This window comes from Oncorhynchus gorbuscha, linkage group LG01 (assembly GCF_021184085.1).
Source record: "Oncorhynchus gorbuscha isolate QuinsamMale2020 ecotype Even-year linkage group LG01, OgorEven_v1.0, whole genome shotgun sequence".
NCBI lineage: Eukaryota > Metazoa > Chordata > Actinopteri > Salmoniformes > Salmonidae > Oncorhynchus > Oncorhynchus gorbuscha.
The window spans coordinates 117,266,918-117,293,748 of record NC_060173.1 but is presented as its reverse complement, the minus strand read 5'-3'; the positions used below and the strand labels follow the sequence as shown (position 1 = coordinate 117,293,748).

General features: G+C 43.7%; 1 protein-coding gene and 1 long non-coding RNA gene across 3 annotated transcripts in view; both read right to left on the bottom strand.

Moving 5' to 3' along the window:
* Positions 1-216: 216 nt before the first annotated feature.
* LOC124033516 (neuropilin-2-like) overlaps positions 217-26,831 on the bottom strand; it is a 279,974-nt gene continuing 253,359 nt past the window's right edge. Inside the window, exons 17-18 of one of the 2 annotated variants that reach the window (XM_046345650.1) lie at positions 8,286-8,348; positions 217-1,637 (exon numbers count right to left, since the gene is read on the bottom strand). In XM_046345650.1, coding sequence (XP_046201606.1) covers positions 1,333-1,637; positions 8,286-8,348 — 368 coding nt within the window. In that variant the 3' untranslated portion in view covers positions 217-1,332. Of the gene's footprint in view, positions 1,638-8,285; positions 8,349-21,237; positions 22,363-26,831 lie in introns of those variants that run through there. The other variant, XM_046345568.1, reaches the window with a different exon arrangement.
* On the bottom strand, positions 10,105-11,326 carry LOC124033626. The gene is made up of 2 exons (XR_006838424.1): positions 10,588-11,326; positions 10,105-10,552 (listed from the first exon to the last, which is right to left on the bottom strand). It is a non-coding gene; the product is annotated as an uncharacterized LOC124033626 (long non-coding RNA).

The window sequence follows — 26,831 nt, the reverse complement described above, 5'->3', positions numbered from 1 at the left end:
CTCTCTCTCTCTCTCTCTGTCTCTCTCTCTCTCTGCTGGTGAGAGTTATTTCTCTTCTCACACTCCTGATCTCTGTGAACTGTAGTTGTCTCTCTCTCTCTCTCTCTCTCTCTCAGCAATCCATAGGGTGCAATAAAACAATCATAATGTTTCACACAGCGCATCACACCATGTGTTATAGATCATCACACAGGCAAAAAAAGCACGAGACAATCATAATACTCATTCCAACTTTAAGTAACTTAACGAACAATACGTCTCATGTCATGTTAGATAAAGTTTTCTTTTCATTCTTTCTCTTCGTCTTCCTTTTAAAAGGCTGGTAACAGTCTGGAAAAACAGAAACATCACACGCCATAACAGATGAACTGAACTCAATTGAACTGAGGCGAAAGGCAAAACAAAATATTGACACACTGAAGTCTAAAAATGAGAACGAGGGATTGGTCTACAGAGCGATACAACTGAAGCTGATCATAATAAAGACACATGTTCTTCAACTGAACTTAAAAAAAACTGTCCACGATACTCTATGCCACTGTTATGACATAATGCAGGCAGGCGAGAGCAAGCCGAGAGCCGTCTTTACAAGCTAGAATCACATTCTAAAAAACCTTCCTGGCAATAATTCCACTCATATTCTAACGTCCATCATAACCAAAAAAAACAACAAAATGACTTCTTCTTTTCTTCTTTACAAATCTAGATTCATTTTCTTTTCATCTTTTTTTTGGGGATAGGCATTAGATTGATATGTTTTGATATTGTTCAGCACCCACTGAATGGTCCACTGGCTACATGACAGCTCTGAGAGGTTCGGTCCTAGACGGGGTTTTGGGTCCAGTCCCAGTCTGCTGCAGTAGGGGTTTAGGGTGCAACCCCAGACTGACAGTAGGGGTTCTGGTCCAGTCCCAGTCTGCTGCAGTAGGGGTTTAGGGTGCAACCCCAGACTGACAGTAGGGGTTCTGGTCCAGTCCCAGTCTGCTGCAGTAGGGGTTTAGGGTGCAACCCCAGACTGACAGTAGGGGTTCTGGTCCAGGCCCAGACTGACAGTAGGGGTTCTGGTCCAGGCCCAGACTGACAGTAGGGGTTCTGGTCCAGGCCCAGACTGCTGTGATCCAGTGGCCAGTACGTGTGGCATCATGGCAGGTAAGTGTGGTTCATTCACGAGCTTTGATTGATCAGGGTCTCTCCTGCAGGCAGAGAAGAGACCCCCGAGAGGAGGGGACAAGGGTTTGGCTTGTGTCTCTCTGTTCGTCACACAGTTAAGGTCCTTGAGTTGGGAAAGCCTTAGGGCTTGAAGCACAAGACCTCCCAGCACCTTAAACAGCCCTAGGCCTCAGAGCAACAGCGTTGCTGGTTGATCTTCACCTTGTGTTTGATCCCGTCGTACAGCTCAAAGTTGTAATTCTCCAATGTGGTGGAGCTCCGTGACGACAGGCCGCTGTAGAAGCAGGTGCAGTAGAGCAGCAGGCCGCCACACACCGCCCCCAGCAGTACGCCCAGGGAAGACATGACGATGATGGTGACCAGGATAGGATCCAGGGTGTACAGCCACGAGTTGTCCTTCTCAGAGACGTGTGTCACAGGGGGGTCCATGGACGGGCCGGAGGTACTCCACTCTGGGAACGGGAAACCTGACGAGGAGACACAGAGGAGGAACATGCAGTCAGATCAAATCAGAAACCTTTTTGACATGAGGTAAGTTCAGATATGGAAAAGGTCACATGTATATATACCTATATACTGGACAGGTCAGTTACCTATATAAAGGACAGGTCAGTTACCTATATAAAGGACAGGTCAGTTACCTATATAAAGGACAGGTCAGTTGCCTATATAAAGGACAGGTCAGTTACCTATATAAAGGACAGGTCAGTTACCTATATAAAGGACAGGTCAGTTACCTATATAAAGGACATGTCAGTTACCTATATAAAGGACAGGTCAGTTACCTATATAAAGGACAGGTCAGTTACCTATATAAAGGACAGGTCAGTTACCTATATACTGGACAGGTCAGTTACCTATATAAAGGACAGGTCAGTTACCTATATAAAGGACAGGTCAGTTACCTATATAAAGGACAGGTCAGTTACCTATATAAATGACAGGTCAGTTACCTATATAAAGGATAAGTCAGTTACCTATATAAAGGACAGGTCAGTTACCTATATAAAGGACAGGTCAGTTACCTATATAAAGGACAGGTCAGTTACCTATATACTGGACAGGTCAGTTACCTATATAAAGGACAGGTCAGTTACCTATATAAAGGACAGGTCAGTTACCTATATACTGGACAGGTCAGTTACCTATATAAAGGACAGGTCAGTTACCTATATAAAGGACAGGTCAGTTACCTATATACTGGACAGGTCAGTTACCTATATAAAGGACAGGTAAGTTACCTATATAAAGGACAGGTCAGTTACCCATATAAAGGACAGGTCAGTTACCTATATACTGGACAGGTCAGTTACCTATATAAAGGACAGGTCAGTTACCTATATAAAGGACAGGTCAGTTACCTATATACTGGACAGGTCAGTTACCTATATAAAAGACAGGTCAGTTACCTATATAAAGGACAGGTTAGTTACCTATATAAAGGACAGGTCAGTTACCTATATAAAGGACAGGTCAGTTACCTATATAAAGGACAGGTCAGTTACCTATATAAAGGACAGGTCAGTTACCTATATAAAGGACAGGTCAGTTACCTATATATTGGACAGGTCAGTTACCTATATAAAGGACAGGTCAGTTACCTATATACTGGACAGGTCAGTTACCTATATAAAGGACAGGTCAGTTACCTATATAAAGGACAGGTCAGTTACCTATATAAAGGACAGGTCAGTTACCTATATAAATGACAGGTCAGTTACCTATATAAAGGACAGGTCAGTTACCTATATAAAGGACAGGTCAGTTACCTATATAAAGGACAGGTCAGTTACCTATATAAAGGACAGGTCAGTTACCTATATACTGGACAGGTCAGTTACCTATATAAAGGACAGGTCAGTTACCTATATAAAGGACAGGTCAGTTACCTATATAAAGGACAGGTCAGTTACCTATATAAACCTATATAAAGGACAGGTCAGTTACCTATATAAAGGACAGGTCAGTTACCTATATAAAGGACAGGTCAGTTACCTATATAAAGGACAGGTCAGTTACCTATATAAAGGACAGGTCAGTTACCTATATAAAGGACAGGTCAGTTACCTATATAAAGGACAGGTCAGTTACCTATATAAAGGACAGGTCAGTTACCTATATACAGGACAGGTCAGTTACCTATATAAAGGACAGGTCAGTTACCTATATAAAGGACAGGTCAGTTACCTATATAAAAGACAGGTCAGTTACCTATATAAAAGGACAGGTCAGTTACCTATATAAAGGACAGGTTAGTTACCTATATAAAGGACAGGTCAGTTACCTATATAACTGGACAGGTCAGTTAAAACCTATGACCTATATACTGGACAGGTCAGTTACCTATATATTGGACAGGTCAGTTACCTATATAAAGGACAGGTCAGTTACCTATATAAAGGACAGGTCAGTTACCTATATAAAGGACAGGTCAGTTACCTATATAAAGGACAGGTCAGTTACCTATATAAAGGACAGGTCAGTTACCTATATATTGGACAGGTCAGTTACCTATATAAAGGACAGGTCAGTTACCTATATACTGGACTTGTCAGTTACCTATATACTGGACAGGTCAGTATAATGTAGTTATATACTGGACAGGTCAGTATAATGTAGTTATATACTGGACAGGTCTGTATAATGTAGTTATATAAAGGACAGGTCAGTATAATGTAGTTATATACTGGACAGGTCAGTATAATGTAGTTATATACTGGACAGGTCAGTATAATGTAGTTATATACTGGACAGGTCAGTATAATGTAGTTATATACTGGACAGGTCAGTATAATGTAGTTATATACTGGACAGGTCAGTATAATGTAGTTATAATATAATAATAATAATAATAATATATGCTATTTAGCAGACGCTTTTATCCAAAGCGACTTACAGTCATGTGTGCATACATTCTACGTATGGGTGGTCCCGGGGATCGAACCCACTACCCTGGCGTTACAAGCGCCATGCTCTACCAACTGAGCTACAGGACAGGTCAGTATAATGTAGTTATATACTGGTCAGTTACCTACATACTATATTGGATAACAGTGTCTGGTCTCTGATTGGATAACAGTGTGTTGTCTCTAATTGGATAACAGTGTGTTGTCTCTGGTTGGATAACAGTGTGTTGTCTCTAATTGGATAACAGTGTGTTGTCTCTAATTGGATAACAGTCTCTGGTTGGATAACAGTCTCTGATTGGATAACAGTCTCTGATTGGATAACAGTGTGTTGTCTCTGATTGGATAACAGTGTGTTGTCTCTGGTTGGATAACAGTCTCTGGTTGGATAACAGTCTCTGATTGGATAACAGTCTCTGGTTGGATAACAGTCTCTGATTGGATAACAGTGTGTTGTCTCTGGTTGGATAACTGTCTCTGGTTGGATAACAGTCTCTGATTGGATAACAGTCTCTGGTTGGATAACAGTCTCTGATTGGATAACAGTGTGTTGTCTCTGATTGGAAAACAGTCTCTGGATGGATAAAAGTGTGTTGTCTCTGATTGGATAACAGTGCGTTGTCTCTGGTTGGATAACAGTGTGTTGTCTCTGGTTGGATAACAGTCTCTGGTTGGATAACAGTGTGTTGTCTCTGATTGGTTAACAGTGTGTTGTCTCTGATTGGATAATAGTGTGTTGTCTCTGGTTGGATAACAGTGTGTTGTCTCTGATTTGATAACAGTGTGTTGTCTCTGATTGGATAACAGTGTGTTGTCTGGTTGGATAACAGTGTGTTGTCTGGTTGGATAACAGTCTCTGGATGGATAACAGTCTCTGGTTGGATAACAGTGTGTTGTCTCTGATTGGATAACAGTCTCTGGATGGATAACAGTCTCTGGTTGGATAACAGTGTGTTGTCTGGTTGGATAACAGTCTCTTGTTGGATAACAGTCTCTGGTTGGATAACAGTGTGTTGTCTGGTTGGATAACAGTCTCTGGTTGGATAACAGTGTGTTGTCTCTGGTTGGATAACAGTGTGTTGTCTCTGGTTGGATAACAGTGTGTTGTCTCTGGTTGGATAACAGTGTGTTGTCTCTAATTGGATAACAGTCTCTGGTTGGATAACAGTGTGTTGTCTCTGGTTGGATAACAGTCTCTGGATGGATAACAGTGTAATGTCTCTGATTGGATAACATTCTCTGGTTGATAACAGTGTGTTGTCTCTGATTGGATAACATTCTCTGGATGGATAACAGTGTGTTGTCTCTGATTGGATAACAGTGTGTTGTCTCTGATTGGATAACAGTGTGTTGTCTCTGGTTGGATAACCTTCTCTGGATGGATAACAGTGTGTTGTCTCTGATTGGATAACAGTGTGTTGTCTCTGATTGGATAACATTCTCTGGTTGATAACAGTGTGTTGTCTCTGATTGGATAACAGTGTGTTGTCTCTGATTGGATAACATTCTCTGGTTGATAACAGTGTGTTGTCTCTGATTGGATAACATTCTCTGGATGGATAACAGTGTGTTGTCTCTGATTGGATAACAGTGTGTTGTCTCTGGATGGATAACAGTGTAATGTCTCTGGTTGGATAACAGTGTGTTGTCTCTGGTTGGATAACAGTGTGTTGTCTCTGATTGGATAACATTCTCTGGTTGATAACAGTGTGTTGTCTCTGGTTGGATAACAGTGTGTTGTCTCTGATTGGATAACAGTGTGTTGTCTCTGGATGGATAACAGTGTAATGTCTCTGGTTGGATAACAGTGTGTTGTCTCTGGTTGGATAACAGTGTGTTGTCTCTGATTGGATAACAGTGTGTTGTCTCTCGATGGATAACAGTGTGTTGTCTCTGATTGGATAACAGTCTCTGGTTGGATAACAGTGTGTTGTCTCTCGATGGACAACAGTCTCTGATTGGATAACAGTGTGTTGTCTCTCGATGGACAACAGTCTCTGATTGGATAACAGTGTGTTGTCTCTCGATGGACAACAGTCTCTGATTGGATAACAGTGTATTCTCTCTGGTTGGATAACAGTGTGTTGTCTCTGGTTGGATAACAGTGTGTTGTCTCTGGTTGGATAGCAGTCTGTGGATAACAGTTTGTTGTCTCTGATTGGATAACAGTGTGTTGTCTCTGATTGGATAGCAGTCTGTGGATAACAGTGTGTTGTCTCTGATTGGATAACAGTGTGTTGTCTCTGGTTGGATAACAGTCTCTGGTTGGATAACAGTGTGTTGTCTCTGATTGGATAACAGTCTCTGGTTGGATAACAGTGTGTTGTCTCTGATTGGATAACAGTCTCTGATTGGATAACAGTGTGTTGTCTCTGATTGGATAACAGTGTGTTGTCTCTTATTGGATAACAGTCTCTGGTTGGATAACAGTGTGTTGTCTCTGATTGGATAACAGTCTCTGGATGGATAACAGTGTGTTGTCTCTGGTTGGATAATGTTCTCTGGTTGGATAACAGTGTGTTGTCTCTGGTTGGACAACAGTCTCTGGTTGTATAACAGTCTCTGGTTGGATAACAGTGTGTTGTCTCTGGTTGGATAACAGTCTCTGGATGGATAACAGTGTGTTGTCTCTGGTTGGACAACAGTCTCTGGTTGTATAACAGTCTCTGGTTGGATAACAGTGTGTTGTCTCTGGTTGGATAACAGTCTCTGGATGGATAACAGTGTGTTCTCTCTGGTTGGATAACAGTCTCTGGTTGGATAACAGTGTGTTGTCTCTGGTTGGATAACAGTCTCTGGTTGGATAACAGTCTCTGGTTGGATAACAGTGTGTTGTCTCTGGTTGGATAACAGTCTCTGGTTGGATAACAGTCTCTGGTTGGATAACAGTGTGTTGTCTCTGGTTGGATAACAGTGTGTTGTCTCTGATTGGATAACAGTGTGTTGTCTCTGGTTGGATAACAGTGTGTTGTCTCTGGTTGGATAACAGTGTGTTGTCTCTGGTTGGATAACAGTGTGTTTTCTCTGGGGCCCATATGGAATAACGTGCCATTTGGGATGCAGAGTGTTAATTTGGTTGGATGGCAGTGCATTGTCTCTTGGTTGGATGGCTGTAGCTAATTAAAGCAGTGAATGTAGACACATTAACAAACCTATTTGTAATTACCTCTAGGGTGTGGTTTATATAGACAGACACAAACACATACACACACACATTTGCAGGCGCAAACACACATACACACACATATTTGCAGACACAAACACACACAAAGTGTAAACCTAGTCTGTTCTTTACTGATGGAGAGGAAACATTGTTGTGTATAGGGCAGAGACAGAGAGAGACAGGGAGAGGGGAGAGGGAGAGAGACAGAGAAAGAGAGAGAGAGGAAGATATACAGAGAGAGAGAGAGAGAGAGAGACAGAGAGAAAGAGAGAGGGAGATAGACAGAGAGAAAGAGAGACAGAGAGAAAGAGAGAGAGAGAGAGAGAGAGAGAGAGAGAGAGAGAGAGAGAGAGAGAGAGAGAGAGAGAGAGAGAGAGAGAGAGAGAGAGAGAGAGAGAGAGAGAGAGAGAGAGAGAGAGAGAGAGAGAGTAGGAGACAGAGAGACAGATAGACAGAGAGTCAGAGAGACAGAGAGAGAGAGACAGAGACATAGACAGAGAGAGAGAGACAGAGAGAGAGAGAGACAGATAGACAGAGAGACAGAGACAGAGGGAGAGAGAGACAGAGAGAGAGACAGAGACAGAGGGAGAGAGAGACAGAGAGAGAGAGAGAGAGAGAGAGACAGAGAGAGAGACAGAGAGAGACAGAGAGACAGAGAGACATAGAGACATAGAGAGAGAGCCTCCGACAGAAAAGAGACAAGAACTCAGAACAGTTTCTAGAGAACTAGAGAGAGAGAAAGAGAGACAGAGAGTTTTACATAGAGATCAACAGGATGAGAAACAGAGAGAGAGAACACATTTGTGTAGATAATGAGACAGATTCAGAGAGGGTTAGGACAGAGAGAGACAGAGAGACAGATCAACAGAAACAAATATTTTCAGAACTAGAGACAGAGAGAGAGAGATAGAGAAGAGAGACACAAACATAGAGAGTATAAAAAGATCTCTTTAGAGAGAGAATAGAGAATATAAGAGAGAGAGAGAGAATTCAGACAGAGAGACATAGAGACAGAGAGACATAGAGATAGGGATGGAGTATCCTACCTCCATTCATTCGTTCTCTGCCGTTGTAAAGTGGTTTATTTCCAGAGTCAATAGGCCTCCGCTCTGTAAAACATACAATAACTCATAACGTTTCTATGAGAACTAGCGCTGGTGAAAAAAACAAACACAATGGTTTTACACTTCAACATCTACAGGATGAGAAACAAAAGGGGATCTTGCAACACATTTGTGTACTATGATGTGACCATTCATTCACACAGGGTTAGGACACAGCTTCCAATACAATACGTGGTAAATCAACATGAAACCTTCAAATATTTTCTCACTTAACTAAAAGAGAGAGAGAGAGATAATGCTTTAAGAGAAACACAAACATATGTTGTATAAAAAATATCTCTTTATTAGCACATCCCAATAGCACAATATAATATTTCCAAGACCGTGAAATTCAACAGGCTAAAATATTCCTTATATGTTTTGAAACAGGCTGTGGTGCAACGCATGGGTAACGTAGTAAACACCTGTTAGGGATGATGGGTAATGTAGTAAACACCTGTTAGGGATGATGGGTAACGTAGTAAACACCTGTTAGGGATGATGGGAAACGTAGTAAACACCTGTTAGGGATGATGGGTAACGTAGTAAACACCTGTTAGGGATGATGGGTAACGTAGTAAACACCTGTTAGGGATGATGGGTAACGTAGTAAACACCTGTTAGGGATGATGGGTAACGTAGTAAACACCTGTTAGGGATGATGGGTAACGTAGTAAACACCTGTTAGGGATGATGGGTAACGTAGTAAACACCTGTTAGGGATGATGGGTAACGTAGTAAACACCTGTTAGGGATGATGGGTAACGTAGTAAACACCTGTTAGGGATGATGGGTAACGTAGTAAACACCTGTTAGGGATGATGGGTAACGTAGTAAACACCTGTTAGGGATGATGGGTAACGTAGTAAACACCTGTTAGGGATGATGGGTAATGTAGTAAACACCTGTTAGGGATGATGGGTAACGTAGTAAACACCTGTTAGGGATGATGGGTAACGTAGTAAACACCTGTTAGGGATGATGGGTAACGTAGTAAACACCTGTTAGGGATGATGGGTAACGTAGTAAACACCTGTTAGGGATGATGGGTAACGTAGTAAACACCTGTTAGGGATGATGGGTAACGTAGTAAACACCTGTTAGGGATGATGGGTAACGTAGTAAACCCTGTTAGGGATGATGGGTAACGTAGTAAACACCTGTTAGGGATGATGGGTAACGTAGTAAACACCTGTTAGGGATGATGGGTAACGTAGTAAACCCCTGTTAGGGATGATGGGTAACGTAGTAAACACCTGTTAGGGATGATGGGTAATGTAGTTAACACCTGTTAGGGATGATGGGTAACGTAGTAAACACCTGTTAGGGATGATGGGTAACGTAGTAAACACCTGTTAGGGATGATGGGTAACGTAGTAAACACCTGTTAGGGATGATGGGAAACGTAGTAAACACCTGTTAGGGATGATGGGTAACGTAGTAAACACCTGTTAGGGATGATGGGTAACGTAGTAAACCCCTGTTAGGGATGATGGGTAACGTAGTAAACACCTGTTAGGGATGATGGGTAACGTAGTTAACAGATAAAAAGGACAATCATGGTCAAGTCGACATCCTCACATTCACAAGGAGGACTCAGCAAAGTGCACACAGGTGAGTGACAAACTCAATCAGGCTCCGTCATCAGCCCGAAGTTAAGAAAAGAGACACGCGACAGAGGACAGAGGCCTCTGACATCCAAAAGTAGCAGATTCACCTAAATACTCTTTCTATTAGTTGGGTTTTTGAATATTTGACATCATTTACAAAAAAAATGTTTTTATTTATGATTCATTGTTTCAAACAGTATTTAAGAACAGTGAGAACAAAAACAGAAGAGAAAATGAATTTACAGGGGAGCACATCGTGAAGAATCTGTATCATTACATGCTTTTAACAGAACCTTCCTGTACCCTTCAACACCAGTCTGGGGTGGGTCCTTACAGAACCTTACAGAACCTTCCTGTACCCTTCAACACCAGTCTGGGGTGGGTCCTTACAGAACCTTACAGAACCTTCCTGTACCCTTCAACACCAGTCTGGGGTGGGTCCTTACATAACCTTCCTGTACCCTTCAACACCAGTCTGGGGTGGGTCCTTACAGAACCTTCCTGTACCCTTCAACACCAGTCTGGGGTGGGTCCTTACAGAACCTTCCTGTACCCTTCAACACCAGTCTGGGGTGGGTCCTTACAGAACCTTCCTGTACCCTTCAACACCAGTCTGGCATGGGTCTTTATAGTACCTTCAACACCAGTCTGGTATGGGTCTTTATAGAACCTTCCTGTACCCTTCAACACCAGCCTGGTATGGGTCTTTATAGAACCTTCCTTTACCCTTCAACACCAGTCTGGTATGGGTCTTTATAGTACCTTCAACACCAGTCTGGTATGGGTCTTTACAGTACCTTCAACACCAGTCTGGTATGGGTCTTTATAGTACCTTCAACACCAGTCTGGTATGGGTCCTTACAGTACCTTCAACACCAGTCTGGTGTGGGTCTTTATAGAACCTTCCCTTACCCTTCAACACCAGTCTGGTATGGGTCTTTACAATACCTTCAACACCAGTCTGGTGTGGGTCTTTATAGAACCTTCCCTTACCCTTCAACACCAGTCTGGTATTGGTCTTTACAGTACCTTCAACACCAGTCTGGTATTGGGTCTTTACAGTACCTTCAACACCAGTCTGGTATGGGTCTTTACAGTACCTTCAACACCAGTCAGGTATGGGTCTTTACAGCACCCAAAACTCCCTTGTCTACTTCCCTGCTTAGTGGTAGAAGAATGAGCTAATTTTACTCAGGCACCATATGGTCTGTTCCTTGGGCCCAAGGACCCCGCTCAGTGCATTAGCTCAATAATATGACTGTGAGGAGGGGGCATCCCAATGACATTACCTTGAGGGGGGCATCCCAATGACATTACCTTGAGGGGGGGGGCATCCCAATGACATTACCTTGAGGGGGGTGGCATCCCAATGACATTACCTTGAGGGGGGGCATCCCAATGACATTACCTGTGAGGGGGCATCCCAATGATATGACTGTGAGGAGGGGGCATCCCAATGATACTGACTGTGAGGAGGGGGCATCCCAATGACATTACCTTGAGGGGGGACATCCCAATGATATGACTGTGAGGAGGGGGCACATCCCATCCCAATGATATGACTGTGAGGAGGGGGCATCCCAATGATATGACTGTGAGGAGGGGCATCCCAATGATATGACTGTGAGGGGGGTGAGGAGGGGCATCCCAATGATATGACTGTGAGGAGGGGCATCCCAATGATATGACTGTGAGGGGGGGGCATCCCAATGATATGACTGTGAGGAGGGGGCATCCCAATGAGGGGGGGGCATCCCAATGATATGACTGTGAGGAGGGGGCATCCCAATGACATTACCTTGAGGGGGGGGACATCCCAATGATATGACTGTGAGGAGGGGGCATCCCAATGATATGATCTGTGAGGAGGGGACTGTGAGGGGGGGCATCCCAATGATATGACTGTGAGGAGGGGGCATCCCAATGATATGACTGTGAGGGGGGGGCATCCCAATGATATGACTGTGAGGAGGGGGCATCCCAATGATATGACTGTGAGGGGGGGCATCCCAATGATATGACTGTGAGGAGGGGGCATCCCAATGATATGACTGTGAGGAGGGGGCATCCCAATGACATTACCTTGAGGGGGGGACATCCCAATGATATGACTGTGAGGAGGGGGCATCCCAATGATATGACTGTGAGGGGGGGGATATGACTGTGAGGGGGGGGCATCCCAATAATATGACTGTGAGGAGGGGCATCCCAATGATATGACTGTGAGGAGGGGGATATCCCAATGATATGACTGTGAGGAGGGGGCATCCCAATGATATGACTGTGAGGAGGGGGCATCCCAATGATATGACTGTGAGGACTGTGGATATGACTGTGAGGAGGGGGCATCCCAATGACATTACCTTGAGGGGGGGCATCCCAATGACATGACTGTGAGGAGGGGGCATCCCAATGATATGACTGTGAGGAGGAGGGCATCCCAATGATATGACTGTGAGGGAGGGGGCATCCCAATGATATGACTGTGAGGAGGGGGCATCCCAATGACATTACCTTGAGGGGGGGGGGCATCCCAATGATATGACTGTGAGGAAGGGGCATGTAGTGCATGTAGGGCTACTAATGTAGTGCACTATATAGGGAATAGGGGGGCATGTAGTGCACTATATAGGGAATAGGAGGGCATGTAGTGCACTACATAGGGAATAGCGGGCCTTGTAGTGCACCAAATAGGGAATAGGGGGCCATGTAGTGCACTATGTAGGGAATAGGGGGAATGTAGTGCACTATATATAGGGAATAGGGGGCCATGTAGTGTACTACATAGGGAATAGGGGGCCGTTTGGGAGGCGAACCCAAAGCGACTCTAAAATAAATGCTTACCGTAGACTTAATAAATATGATTAGGTCCATTAACTAATTATAAATATTAAACTACTTTAAACAAATCTCATCTCAGAGTAGGAAGGGAAGCAGGCAGCCGTGGCTGATTTCAAAAAGCCCTGTGACAACATGCCAATTTCTTTCTCTTCAAAATTTTCGAAAAGTTAGCGAAAAAAAATAAACAAACTGCTTCAGTGGCAGTTCATAAATAAAACGCACGTCGATAAATTAAATAATTTAATAAATTAAATAATGTAATGGATTAGAACTGCGAGGGCAGCAAGCTTTGAGCTGTGTGGATATATCAACTACAGGAGGAGGCTGGTACGGAGAGCTGGCTGGGACAAATCAAACAGCTGTACAGCACAAGCACAAAATCTACAATATGTAACTAAATATTCTCCTCAAAGGGATGTGTGATAAATAATTAATTATAATTATAAATACAGAATGTACTGTACTTTACATGAGACAGGACCCGACAATATGGTTCTGTTACAGAGTGGGACATGAGACAGGACCCGACAACACGGTTCTGTTACAGAGTGGGACATGAGACAGGACCCGACAATATGGTTCTGTTACAGAGTGGGACATGAGACAGGACCCGACAATATGGTTCTGTTACAGAGTGGGACATGAGACAGGACCCGACAACACGGTTCTGTTACAGACCTGACAACACGGTTCTGTTACAGACCTGACAACACGGTTCTGTTACAGAGTGGGACATGAGACAGGACCCGACAATATGGTTCTGTTACAGAGTGGGACCCGACAACACGGTTCTGTTACAGAGTGGGACATGAGACAGGACCCGACAACACGGTTCTGTTACAGAATGGGACATGAGACAGGACCCGACAACACGGTTCTGTTACAGAGTGGGACATGAGACAGGACCCGACAACACGGTTCTGTTACAGAGTGGGACATGAGACAGGACCCGACAACACGGTTCTGTTACAGAGTGGGACATGAGACAGGACCCGACAACACGGTTCTGTTACAGAGTGGGACATGAGACAGGACCCGACAACACGGTTCTGTTACAGAGTGGGACATGAGACAGGACCCGACAACACGGTTCTGTTACAGAGTGGGACATGAGACAGGACCCGACAATACGGTTCTGTTACAGAGTGGGACATGAGACAGGACCCGACAACACGGTTCTGTTACAGAGTGGGACATGAGACAGGACCCGACAACACATGAGACAGGACCCGACAACTGTTACAGAGTAAAAAGCAGTCAACCATTAGTATGGAATCCAAGATGTCCATCTAGCTAGCTATCCATTCTGTGAATACCACGCCATGGGGATCAATCGTTGTCCAATTAGTCTACAGATCGAGAGTGCTGAACGTCCCTTACACTAGGTCTGCTGGGCTGGGTCAGACCGTCTCTCTCTCTCCCTCCCCGCCAGTCTGTCTATCTGCCCAGAGCTGGGTCAGACCGTCTCTCTCTCTCTCCCTCTCCGCCAGTCCGTCTGTCTGCCCAGAGCTGGGTCAGACCGTCTCTCTCTCTCTCCCTCCCCGCCAGTCTGTCTGTCTGCCCAGAGCTGGGTCAGATGGTCTCTCTCCCACCCTGCCAGTCTGTCTGTCTGCCCAGAGCTGGGTCAGACGGTCTCTCTCCCACCCTGCCAGTCTGTCTGTCTGCCCAGAGCTGGGTCAGACCGTCTCTCTCCCACCCTGCCAGTCTGTCTGTCTGCCCAGAGCTGGGTCAGACCGTCTCTCTCTCTCTCCCACCCTGCCAGTCTGTCTGTCTGCCCAGAGCTGGGTCAGACCGTCTCTCTCCCACCCTGCCAGTCTGTCTGTCTGCCCAGAGCTGGGTCAGATGGTCTCTCTCCCACCCTGCCAGTCTGTCTGTCTGCCCAGAGCTGGGTCAGATGGTCTCTCTCCCACCCTGCCAGTCTGTCTGTCTGCCCAGAGCTGGGTCAGATGGTCTCTCTCCCACCCTGCCAGTCCGTTCATCTGCCCAGAGCTTTCATGTGTCTGTGTTTGAAACATAATCCTTTTCCTCCTTCCAGAGAAATAACATCCATCTTCATTCGTTAGAAAAAAGGTTATCTTTGATCTCTCCATCTCTCTTTCCATCTCTTTCTACATTCTTGTATACAGAATATTATTTGGAGAGAATCAGATTTAAGCCAAACAAACCCAATCTCTCCCTGTTTGACCCTGATTTCTGTTGGAGAAAAAACATCTATAATTTGGACTCATCAATCCAAAGGACAGATTTCCACCGGTCTAATGTCCTTTGCTTGTGTTTCTTGGCCCAAGCAAGTCTCTTCTTCTTATTGGTGTCCTTTAGTAGTGGTTTCTTTGCAGCAATTCGACAATGAAAGCCTGATTCATGCAGACTCTTCTGAACAGTTGATGTTGAGATGTGTCTGTTACTTGAACTCTGTGAAGCATTTATTTTGGCTTCAATCTGAGGCTAGTAACTCTAATAAACTTATCCTCCGCAGCAGAGGTAACTCTGGGTCATCCTTTCCTGTGGTGGTCCTCATGAGAGCCAGTTTCCTCATAGCGCTTGATGGTTTTTGCATCTGCACTTGAAGAAACTTTCAAAGTTCTTGAAATGTTCTGTATACCACACATACCTTGTCACAACACAACTGATTGGCTCAAATGCATTAAAAAGGAAGGACATTCCACAAATGAACTTTTAACAAGGCACACCTGTTAATTGAAATGCATTCCAGGTGACTACCTCATGAAGCTGGTTGAGAGAATGCCAAGAGTGTGAAAAGCTGTCATCAATGCAAAGGGTGGCTACTTTCTCAAACATACAATTATTTAGATTTAGATTGTTTGGTTACCACATGATTCCATCTGTGTTATTTCATAGTTTTGATGTCTTCACTATTATTCTACAATGTAGAAGAACCCTGGAATGAGTTGGTGTGTCCACACTTCTGACTGGTACTGTAAATCATTAGTCACAGGTTTCATTAGAAGATGTGTTGATGTGTGGTACTGTATGTTTTCAATTAGTAAAATATCAACCCAGTGGGCCAAGCTGGTGGAAAGGACATCATTTGACCAGCTTTGTCTGCTGAGAACAACGCATCAAATGACAAAAACACATGAACAAATGTAAAACAGTAATGTTAAAGAGTAGTGTGAGGACCATGTCATAGTAAAATAGGTTCATCTGTTACTCTGATGAGGCCTGTTCCCTCCCAGGTTTAGGTTGTCTCACAGTGTATAGGTTGTCTCAGAGGGTATAGGTTGTCTCAGAGGGTATAGGTTGTCTCAGAGGGTCTGACTGTCTCAGAGGGTATAGGTTGTCTCACAGGGTTTTAAGTTGTCTCACAGGGTATAGGTTGTTTCAGAGGGTATAGTCTGTCTCACAGGGTATAGGTTGTCTCAGAGGGTATAGTCTGTCTCACAGGGTATAGGTTGTCTCAGAGAGTATAGTCTGTCTCACAGGGTATAGGTTGTCTCAGAGGGTACAGTCTGTCTCGCAGGGTATAGGTTGTCTCAGAGGGTATAGGTTGTCTCAGAGGGTATAGGTTGTCTCAGAGGGTATAGGTTGTCTCAGAGGGTATAGGTTGTCTCAGAGGGTATAGGTTGTCACAAAGGGTATAGGTTGTCTCAGAGGGTATAGTCTGTCTCAGAGGGTATAGGTTGTCTCAGAGGGTATAGGTTGTCTCAGATGGTATAGGTTGTCTCAGAGGGTATAGGTTGTCTCAGAGGGTCTGACTGTCTCAGAGGGTATAGTCTGTCTCAGAGGGTATAAGTTGTCTCAAAGGGTATAGGTTGTCTCACAGGGTCTGACTGTCTCAGAGGGTATAGGTTGTCTCACAGGGTCTGTCTCAGAGGGTATAGTCTGTCTCAGAGGGTATAGGTTGTCTCAGAGGGTATAGGTTGTCTCAGAGGGTCTGACTGTCTCAGAGGGTATAGGTTGTCTCAGAGGGTATAGGTTGTCTCAGAGGGTATAGGTTGCCTCAGAGAGTATATGCTGTCTCACAGGGTCTGACTGTCTCAGAGGGTATAGGTTGTCTCACAGGGTTTTAAGTTGTCTCACAGGGTATAGGTTGTCTCAGAGGGTATAGTCTGTCTCACAGAGTATAGGTTGTCTCAGAGGGTATAGTCTGTCTCACAGGGTATAGGTTGTCTCAGAGGGTATAGTCTGTCTCACAGGGTATAGGTTGTCTCAGAGGGTATAGGTTGTCTCAGAGGGTATAGGTTGTCTCAGAGGGTATAAGTTGTCACAGAGGGTATAGGTTGTCTCAGAGGGTATAGTCTGGCTCAGAGGGTATAGGTTGTCTCAGAGGGTATAGGTTGTCTCAGATGGTATAGGTTGTCTCAGAGGGTATAGGTTGTCTCACAGGGTCTGACTGTCTCAGAGGGTATAGTCTGTCTCAGAGGGTATAGGTTGTCTCAGAGGGTATAGGTTGTCTTAGAGGGTATAGGTTGTCTCAGAGAGTATATGCTGTCTCACAGGGTCTGACTGTCTCAGAGGGTATAGGTTGTCTCACAGGGTTTTAAGTTGTCTCACAGGGTATAGGTTGTTTCAGAGGGTATAGTCTGTCTCACAGGGTATAGGTTGTCGCAGAGAGTATAGTCTGTCTCACAGGGTATAGGTTGTCTCAGAGGGTATAGTCTGTCTCGCAGGGTATAGGTTGTCTCAGAGGGTATAGGTTGTCTCAGAGGGTATAGGTTGTCTCAGAGGGTATAGGTTGTCTCAGAGGGTATAGGTTGTCTCAGAGGGTATAGGTTGTCACAAAGGGTATAGGTTGTCTCAGAGGGTATAGTCTGTCTCAGAGGGTATAGGTTGTCTCAGAGGGTATAGGTTGTCTCAGATGGTATAGGTTGTCTCAGAGGGTATAGGTTGTCTCAGAGGGTCTGACTGTCTCAGAGGGTATAGTCTGTCTCAGAGGGTATACGTTGTCTCAAAGGGTATAGGTTGTCTCAGAGGGTATAGGTTGTCTTAGAGGGTATAGGTTGTCTCAGAGGGTATAGGTTGTCACAAAGGGTATAGGTTGTCTCAGAGGGTATAGTCTGTCTCAGAGGGTATAGGTTGTCTCAGAGGGTATAGGTTGTCTCAGAGGGTATAGGTTGTCTCAGAGGGTATAGGTTGTCTTAGAGGGTATAGGTTGTCTCAGAGGGTATAGGTTGTCACAAAGGGTATAGGTTGTCTCAGAGGGTATAGTCTGTCTCAGAGGGTATAGGTTGTCTCAGAGGGTATAGGTTGTCTCAGATGGTATAGGTTGTCTCAGAGGGTATAGGTTGTCTCAGAGGGTCTGACTGTCTCAGAGGGTATAGTCTGTCTCAGAGGGTATACGTTGTCTCAAAGGGTATAGGTTGTCTCACAGGGTCTGACTGTCTCAGAGGGTATAGTCTGTCTCAGAGGGTATATGTTGTCTCAGAGGGTATAGGTTGTCTCAGAGGGTATAGGTTGCCTCAGAGAGTATATGCTGTCTCACAGGGTCTGACTGTCTCAGAGGGTATAGGTTGTCTCACAGGGTTTTAAGTTGTCTCACAGGGTATAGGTTGTCTCAGAGGGTATAGGTTGTCTCAGAGGGTATAAGTTGTCACAGAGGGTATAGGTTGTCTCAGAGGGTATAGTCTGGCTCAGAGGGTATAGGTTGTCTCAGAGGGTATAGGTTGTCTCAGATGGTATAGGTTGTCTCAGAGGGTATAGGTTGTCTCACAGGGTCTGACTGTCTCAGAGGGTATAGTCTGTCTCAGAGGGTATAGGTTGTCTCAGAGGGTATAGGTTGTCTCAGAGGGTATAGGTTGTCTCAGAGAGTATATGCTGTCTCACAGGGTCTGACTGTCTCAGAGGGTATAGGTTGTCTCACAGGGTTTTAAGTTGTCTCACAGGGTATAGGTTGTCTCAGAGGGTATAGTCTGTCTCACAGGGTATAGGTTGTCTCAGAGGGTATAAGTTGTCACAGAGGGTATAGGTTGTCTCAGAGGGTATAGTCTGTCTCAGAGGGTATAGGTTGTCTCAGAGGGTATAAGTTGTCTCAGATGGTATAGGTTGTCTCAGAGGGTATAGGTTGTCTCAGAGGGTCTGACTGTCTCAGAGGGTATAGTCTGTCTCAGAGGGTATAGGTTGTCTCAAAGGGTATAGGTTGTCTCAGAGGGTATAGTCTGTCTCACAGGGTATAGGTTGTCTCAGAGGGTATAGTCTGTCTCACAGGGTATAGGTTGTCTCAGAGGGTATAGGTTGTCTCAGAGGGTACAGGTTGTCTCAGAGGGTATAGGTTGTCTCAGAGGGTATAGGTTGTCTCAGAGGGTATAAGTTGTCACAGAGGGTATAGGTTGTCTCAGAGGGTATAGTCTGTCTCAGAGGTTATAGGTTGTCTCAGAGGGTATAGGTTGTCTCAGATGGTATAGGTTGTCTCAGAGGGTATAGGTTGTCTCAGAGGGTCTGACTGTCTCAGAGGGTATAGTCTGTCTCAGAGGGTATAGGTTGTCTCAAAGGGTATAGGTTGTCTCACATGGTCTGACTGTCTCAGAGGGTATAGTCTGTCTCAGAGGGTATAGGTTGTCTCAGAGGGTATAGGTTGTCTCAGAGGGTATAGGTTGTCTCAGAGAGTATATGCTGTCTCACAGGGTCTGACTGTCTCAGAGGGTATAGGTTGTCTCACAGGGTTTTAAGTTGTCTCACAGGGTATAGGTTGTCTCAGAGGGTATAGTCTGTCTCACAGGTTATAGGTTGTCTCAGAGGGTATAGTCTGTCTCACAGGGTATAGGTTGTCTCAGAGGGTATAGTCTGTCTCACAGGGTATAGGTTGTCTCAGAGGGTATAGGTTGTCTCAGAGGGTATAAGTTGTCTCAGATGGTATAGTCTGTCTCAGAGGGTATAGGTTGTCTCAGAGGGTATAGGTTGTCTCAAATGGTATAGGTTGTCTCAGAGGGTCTGATTGTCTCAGAGGGTATAGTCTGTCTCAGAGGGTATAGGTTGTCTCAAAGGGTATAGGTTGTCTCACATGGTCTGACTGTCTCAGAGGGTATAGTCTGTCTCAGAGGGTATAGGTTGTCTCAGAGGGTATAGGTTGTCTCAGAGGGTATAGGTTGTCTCAGAGAGTATATGCTGTCTCACAGGGTCTGACTGTCTCAGAGGGTATAGGTTGTCTCACAGGGTTTTAAGTTGTCTCACAGGGTATAGGTTGTCTCAGAGGGTATAGTCTGTCTCACAGGGTATAGGTTGTCTCAGAGGGTATAGTCTGTCTCACAGGGTATAGGTTGTCTCAGAGGGTATAGTCTGTCTCACAGGGTATAGGTTGTCTCAGAGGGTATAGGTTGTCTCAGAGGGTATAGGTTGTCTCAGAGGGTATAGGTTGTCACAGAGGATATAGGTTGTCTCAGAGGGTATAGTCTGTCTCAGAGGGTATAGGTTGTCTCAGATGGTATAGGTTGTCTCAGAGGGTATAGGTTGTCTCACAGGGTCTGTCTCAGAGGGTATAGTCTGTCTCAGAGGGTATAGGTTGTCTCAGAGGGTATAGGTTGTCTCAGAGGGTATAGGTTGTCTCAGAGAGTATATGCTGTCTCACAGGGTCTGACTGTCTCAGAGGGTATAGGTTGTCTCACAGGGTTTTAAGTTGTCTCAGAGGGTATAGGTTGTCTCAGAGGGTATAGGTTGTCTCACAGGGTTTTAAGTTGTCTCACAGGGTATAGGTTGTCTCAGAGGGTATAGTCTGTCTCACAGGGTATAGGTTGTCTCAGAGGGTATAGTCTGTCTCACAGGGTATAGGTTGTCTCAGAGGGTATAGTCTGTCTCAGAGGGTATAGGTTGTCTCAGAGGGTATAGTCTGTCTCAGAGGGTATAGGTTGTCTCAGAGGGTATAGTCTGTCTCAGAGGGTATAGGTTGTCTCAGAGGGTATAGGCTGTCTAAGGTAGCTTCAGAAGACTGTTGCATATAGTAAGAAAACAAATATTGTCTCCATTGATTTGTGCGCCAATGCAGTTAGTTCAGGATTGTCTCCATCGCTTCAGTCCTTCATAAAGGAAATAAAACATTAGTTTATAATATATCTAAACAGACACAAGCAAGTCCATCATCCAAACAAACTGAAACACGGACCAGAGGTCTCTCCACAGTCAGGAGGGAGGTCAAACAAAATAGAGATATGTCATAACGACATACCTCTCTCTCTCTCCTGACTCCTTCTTCAATAGCAGCAGATCCCTCTCCCTCTCTCTCTCTCTCTCTCTCTCTCTCTCTCTCTCTCTCTCTCTCTCTCTCTCTCTCTCCCTCTGCTCTCTCTCTCTCACTCTCTCTCTCTCTCTCTCTCTCTCTCTCTCTCTCTCTCTCTCTCTCTCTCTCTCTCTCTCTCTCTCTCTCTCTCTCTCTCTCTCTGCTCTCTCTCTCTCTCGCTCTCTCTCTCTCTCTCCCTCTGTCTCTCTCGCTCTCTCTCTCTCTCCCTCTGTCTCTCTCGCTCTCTCTCTCTCTCTCTCTCCCTCTCTCTCTCTTTCTCTCTCTCCCTCTCTCTCTCTCTGCTCTCTCTCTCTCTTTTTCTCCTCTCCTCTCTCACCCACTCAATCTCTGTCTCGGTTTCCGTCTCTCCTCTCTACAGCATCTTGGCACCGCTATAAGAGTGTCCTCTCCTCTGGACTGTTCAATCAAAGGTTTAACTGAAAGACTAAGGGCCGTCCCAAATGGCAAACTACCCCTATACAGCACACTAGTTTAGACCAGGGCCCATGGTGCACTATATACGGAATAGGGTGCCAATTGAGATGTAGACTCATATTCCGAATCACATCTTTCCCAGAAACCCTTTGTGGGAGTCGGGGCCCCGCCGCTAAGGGTTCTGGCTGGACGTTTTGGACGTAAACAAGCTCAATGAAACAGGAAGCACATCATCACAGCAAACCCTCCTCGTCCTGTCTTAAAGCCACAAAGCAGCAACAGAGGAAGAGGAAGAGGAACCAACAATATCAGCGACAGAAGGAAACTTAGGTGCCTTTTCTGCACTTTTTTTTCTGTTGCTCTTAATGTTGTTGTTGTTTAATTTAAATTCTCCTTCAGAGACAGCAGATTCCCAAACAGAGGGCCAGTCGCACCAGATCGTTCCTTCATGACATCATCTGAGGGTGTCTATAGATATCTGAGGGAAGGTGTTCCGTCTGGTTCAGCCCGCCCAGTCACAGTACTGTCTCTCTGTCTGTCTGTCTGTCTCTGTGTCAAACATAGTAAGCACTGGGAGCCTCAATGCTCATCCTCCTTCTCCAGCCTGATAGACAGCATGGGCTCCATTGGAGGTGCGGAGGGTCCTGCCAGCCCCAACCCAGACAGAGGCCCTCTGTCGGGGTAGTGGGTCGACATAACCCCCCAGGCCCGGGGTAGTGGTTGTGGTTAGGCCCAGGGCCGTAGTGAGAGCTGTGGTAGTGGGCACTCTGGTAGGACACTGAGTGCTGGCTGTTCTTCTTGGCTGCTAGTTGATAGCGGTGACAACAGAGAACCACGACCAGAGTGAATGATGCCAGGAGCAACAGAGCCCCAACGCCGGCCATTACATAATACCAGAAGGGGGGGATGGGCTGCACTGACACCTCTGTGTCTACTGTGGGCTCACTGGCACCAGGAAGAGCTCCCCCTGGTGGTAGAGCAGAGACACACAGAGAGTTGGCTTGGGAGGCAGAGATGAAGGCAGGGCAGGCATGCAGCAAAGTGCAGACCCTTCTGTCTTTTAATAAGGCACAATATATAGATTTATTTGTGTATTTAAAAAATAATACTTTTACAAACAAAACAGACATGTACTGAACATAGACAAGCAGAGGCTCATGCTTCTGCCATTGCTGAGGTTGGACCTTGTTTGATAAAATGCATTGCAAAGCCAGGTTTATGCAGCTATAATTTTGGAGATTATCGATCGTTCTTTGTGGAGAGCAGCAGGCAGATTTTATACGGCATATTGGGACTATGACATAACCTGAGGAATAGTTAATCAATTATATAGCCTGATGAATAGGTAATCCATTATTTAGCCTGATGAATAGGTAATCCATTATATAGCCTAATGATTAGGTAATCCATTATATAGCCTAATGAATAGGTAATCCATTATATAGCCTAATGAATAGGTTATACACTATATAGCCTGAGGAATGGTTCATCAATTATATAGCCTGATGAATAGGTAATCCATTATATAGCCTAATGAATAGGTTATACACTATATAGCCTGAGGAATAGTTAATCAATTATATAGCCTGATGAATAGGTAATCCATTATATAGCCTGATGAATAGGTAACCCATGATATAGCCTGATGAATAGGTAATCCATTATATAGCCTGATGAATAGGTAATCCATTATATAGCCTAATGAATAGGTTATACACTATATAGCCTGAGGAATAGTTAATCAATTATATAGCCTGATGAATAGGTAATCCATTATATAGCCTAATGAATAGGTTATACACTATATAGCCTGAGGAATAGTTAATCAATTATATAGACTAATGAATAGGTAATCCATTATATAGCCTAATGAATAGGTTATACACTATATAGCCTGAGGAATAGTTAATCAATTATATAGCCTAATGAATAGGTAATCCATTATATAGCCTAATGAATAGGTTATACACTATATAGCCTGAGGAATAGTTAATCAATTATATAGCCTGATGAATAGGTAATCCATTATATAGCCTAATGAATAGGTTATACACTATATAGCCTGAGGAATAGTTAATCAATTATATAGACTAATGAATAGGTAATCCATTATATAGCCTAATGAATAGGTTATACACTATATAGCCTAAGGAATAGGTAATCCATTATATAGCCTGATGAATAGGTAACCCATGATATAGCCTGATGAATAGGTAATCCATTATATAGCCTGATGAATAGGTAATCCATTATATAGCCTGATGAATAGGTAATCCATTATATAGCCTGATGAATAGGTAATCCATTATATAGCCTGATGAATAGGTAATCCATTATATAGCCTGATGAATAGGTAACCCATGATATAGCCTGATGAATAGGTAATCCATTATATAGCCTGATGAATAGGTAATCCATTATATAGCCTGATGAATAGGTAATCCATTATATAGCCTGATGAATAGGTAATCCATTATATAGCCTGATGAATAGGTAATCCATTATATAGCCTAATGAATAGGTTATACACTATATAGCCTGAGGAATAGTTAATCAATTATATAGCCTGATGAATAGGTAATCCATTATATAGCCTAATGAATAGGTTATACACTATATAGCCTGAGGAATAGTTAATCAATTATATAGAGTGATGAATAGGTAATCCATTATATAGCCTAATGAATAGGTTATACACTATATAGCCTGAGGAATAGTTAATCAATTATATAGCCTAATGAATAGGTAATCCATTATATAGCCTAATTAATAGGTTATACACTATATAGCCTGAGGAATAGTTAATCAATTATATAGCCTGAGGAATAGGTAATCCATTATATAGCCTAATGAATAGGTAATCCATGATATAGCCTGATGAATAGGTAATCCATTATATAGCCTGATGAATAGGTAATCCATTATATAGCCTGATGAATAGGTAATCCATTATATAGCCTAATGAATAGGTAATCCATTATATAGCCTAATGAATAGGTAATCCATGATATAGCCTGATGAATAGGTAATCCATTATATAGCCTGATGAATAGGTAATCCATTATATAGCCTAATGAATAGGTTATACACTATATAGCCTGAGGAATAGTTAATCAATTATATAGCCTGATGAATAGGTAATCCATTATATAGCCTAATGAATAGGTTATACACTATATAGCCTGAGGAATAGTTAATCAATTATATAGACTGATGAATAGGTAATCCATTATATAGCCTAATGAATAGGTTATACACTATATAGCCTGAGGAATAGTTAATCAATTATATAGCCTAATGAATAGGTAATCCATTATATAGCCTAATGAATCGGTTATACACTATATAGCCTGAGGAATAGGTAATCCATTATTTAGCCTGAGGAATAGGTAATCCATTATTTAGCCTGAGGAATAGTTAATCCATTATATAGCCTGATGAATAGGTAATCCATTATATAGCCTAATGAATAGGTAATCCATGATATAGCCTGATGAATAGGTAATCAATTATATAGCCTGATGAATAGGTAATCCATTATATAGCCTAATGAATAGGTTATACACTATATAGCCTGAGGAATAGTTAATCAATTATATAGCCTGATGAATAGGTAATCCATTATATAGCCTAATGAATAGGTTATACACTATATAGCCTGAGGAATAGTTAATCAATTATATAGACTGATGAATAGGTAATCCATTATATAGCCTAATGAATAGGTTATACACTATATAGCCTGAGGAATAGTTAATCAATTATATAGCCTAATGAATAGGTAATCCATTATATAGCCTAATGAATCGGTTATACACTATATAGCCTGAGGAATAGGTAATCCATTATTTAGCCTGAGGAATAGGTAATCCATTATTTAGCCTGAGGAATAGTTAATCCATTATATAGCCTGATGAATAGGTAATCCATTATATAGCCTGATGAATAGGTAATCCATGATATAGCCTGAGGAATAGGTAATCCATTATATAGCCTGATGAATAGGTAATCCATTATATAGCCTAATGAATAGGTAATCCATTATATAGCCTGATGAATAGGTAATCCATTATATAGCCTAATGAATAGGTAATCCATTATATAGCCTGATGAATAGGTAATCCATTATATAGCCTAATGAATAGGTAATCCATTATATAGCCTGCAATAAAGGCTTGTTTGGTCATTTCAATATAATTGTTTAACCTGCCAAATACTGAATACACTGGACTGAATTCAAACAAGAGAAAATCTGGCGACAAAGTTAAAACAACCACTTCAGGTGGTATCACAGATCATAGCTTTGAGCTATTTCGGATTTGATCATACATGATTTTACGTTTTTCAGTTGTTATCATCGATCTTAACTTTGATTTGAAAGCTCTAGTCTGAGAGTGCACTGTTTGAATCTAAGATTGTGCCCCTTTAGAGAGACAGTTTTCCAGGACCATATTTGACCTCAACTCAGCTGTCTGCCTAATTGAAAGACTAGAAAGACAGGAGGGAGATAGTTAGCTCTACTGTCTATTACAGAACAGGAGGGAGATAGTTAGCTCTACAGTCTATTAAAGAACGGGAGGGAGATAGTTAGCTCTACTGTGTAGGAGAGAGCAGGAGGGAGATAGTTAGCTCTACTGTCTATTACAGAACAGGAGGGAGATAGTTAGCTCTACTGTCTAGGAGAGAGCAGGAGGGAGATAGTTAGCTCTACTGTCTATTACAGAACAGGAGGGAGATAGTTAGCTCTACTGTCTATTACTCCTCTACCCTCCTCTCCTCTCCTCTACCCTCCTCTCCTCTCCTCTACCCACCTCTCCTCTACCCTATTCTCCCCTCCTTTCCTCTACCCTCCTCTACTCTATCCTCCTCTCCTCTCCTCTACCCTCCTCTCCTCTCCTCTACCCTCCTCTCCTCTCCTCTACCCACCTCTCCTCTACTCTATCCTCCTCTCCGCTCCTCTACCCTCCTCTCCTCTCCTCTATCCTCCTCTCCTCTCCTCTACCCTCCTCTCCTCTTCCCTATTCTCCTCTCCTTTCCTCTACCCTCCTCTCCTCTCCTCTACCCTCCTCTCCACTACCCTCCTCTCCTCTACCCTTCTCTCCTCTCCTCTACCCTCCTCTCCTCTCCTCTACCCTCCTCTCCTCTCTTCTACCCTCGTCTCCTCTCCTCTACCCTCCTCTACTCTCCTCTACTCTCCTCTCCTCTACCCTCCTCTCCTCTCCTCTCCTCTACCCTCCTCTCCTCTCTTCTACCCTCGTCTCCTCTCCTCTACCCTCCTCTACTCTCCTCTCCTCTACCCTCCTCTACTCTACTCTACCCTCCTCTCCTCCCTCTCCTCTCCTCTCCTCTCCTCTCTCCTCTCCTCTCCTCTCCTCTCCTCTCCTCTCCTCTCCTCCTCCTCTCCTCTCCTCTCCTCCTCTACCCACCTCTCCTCTC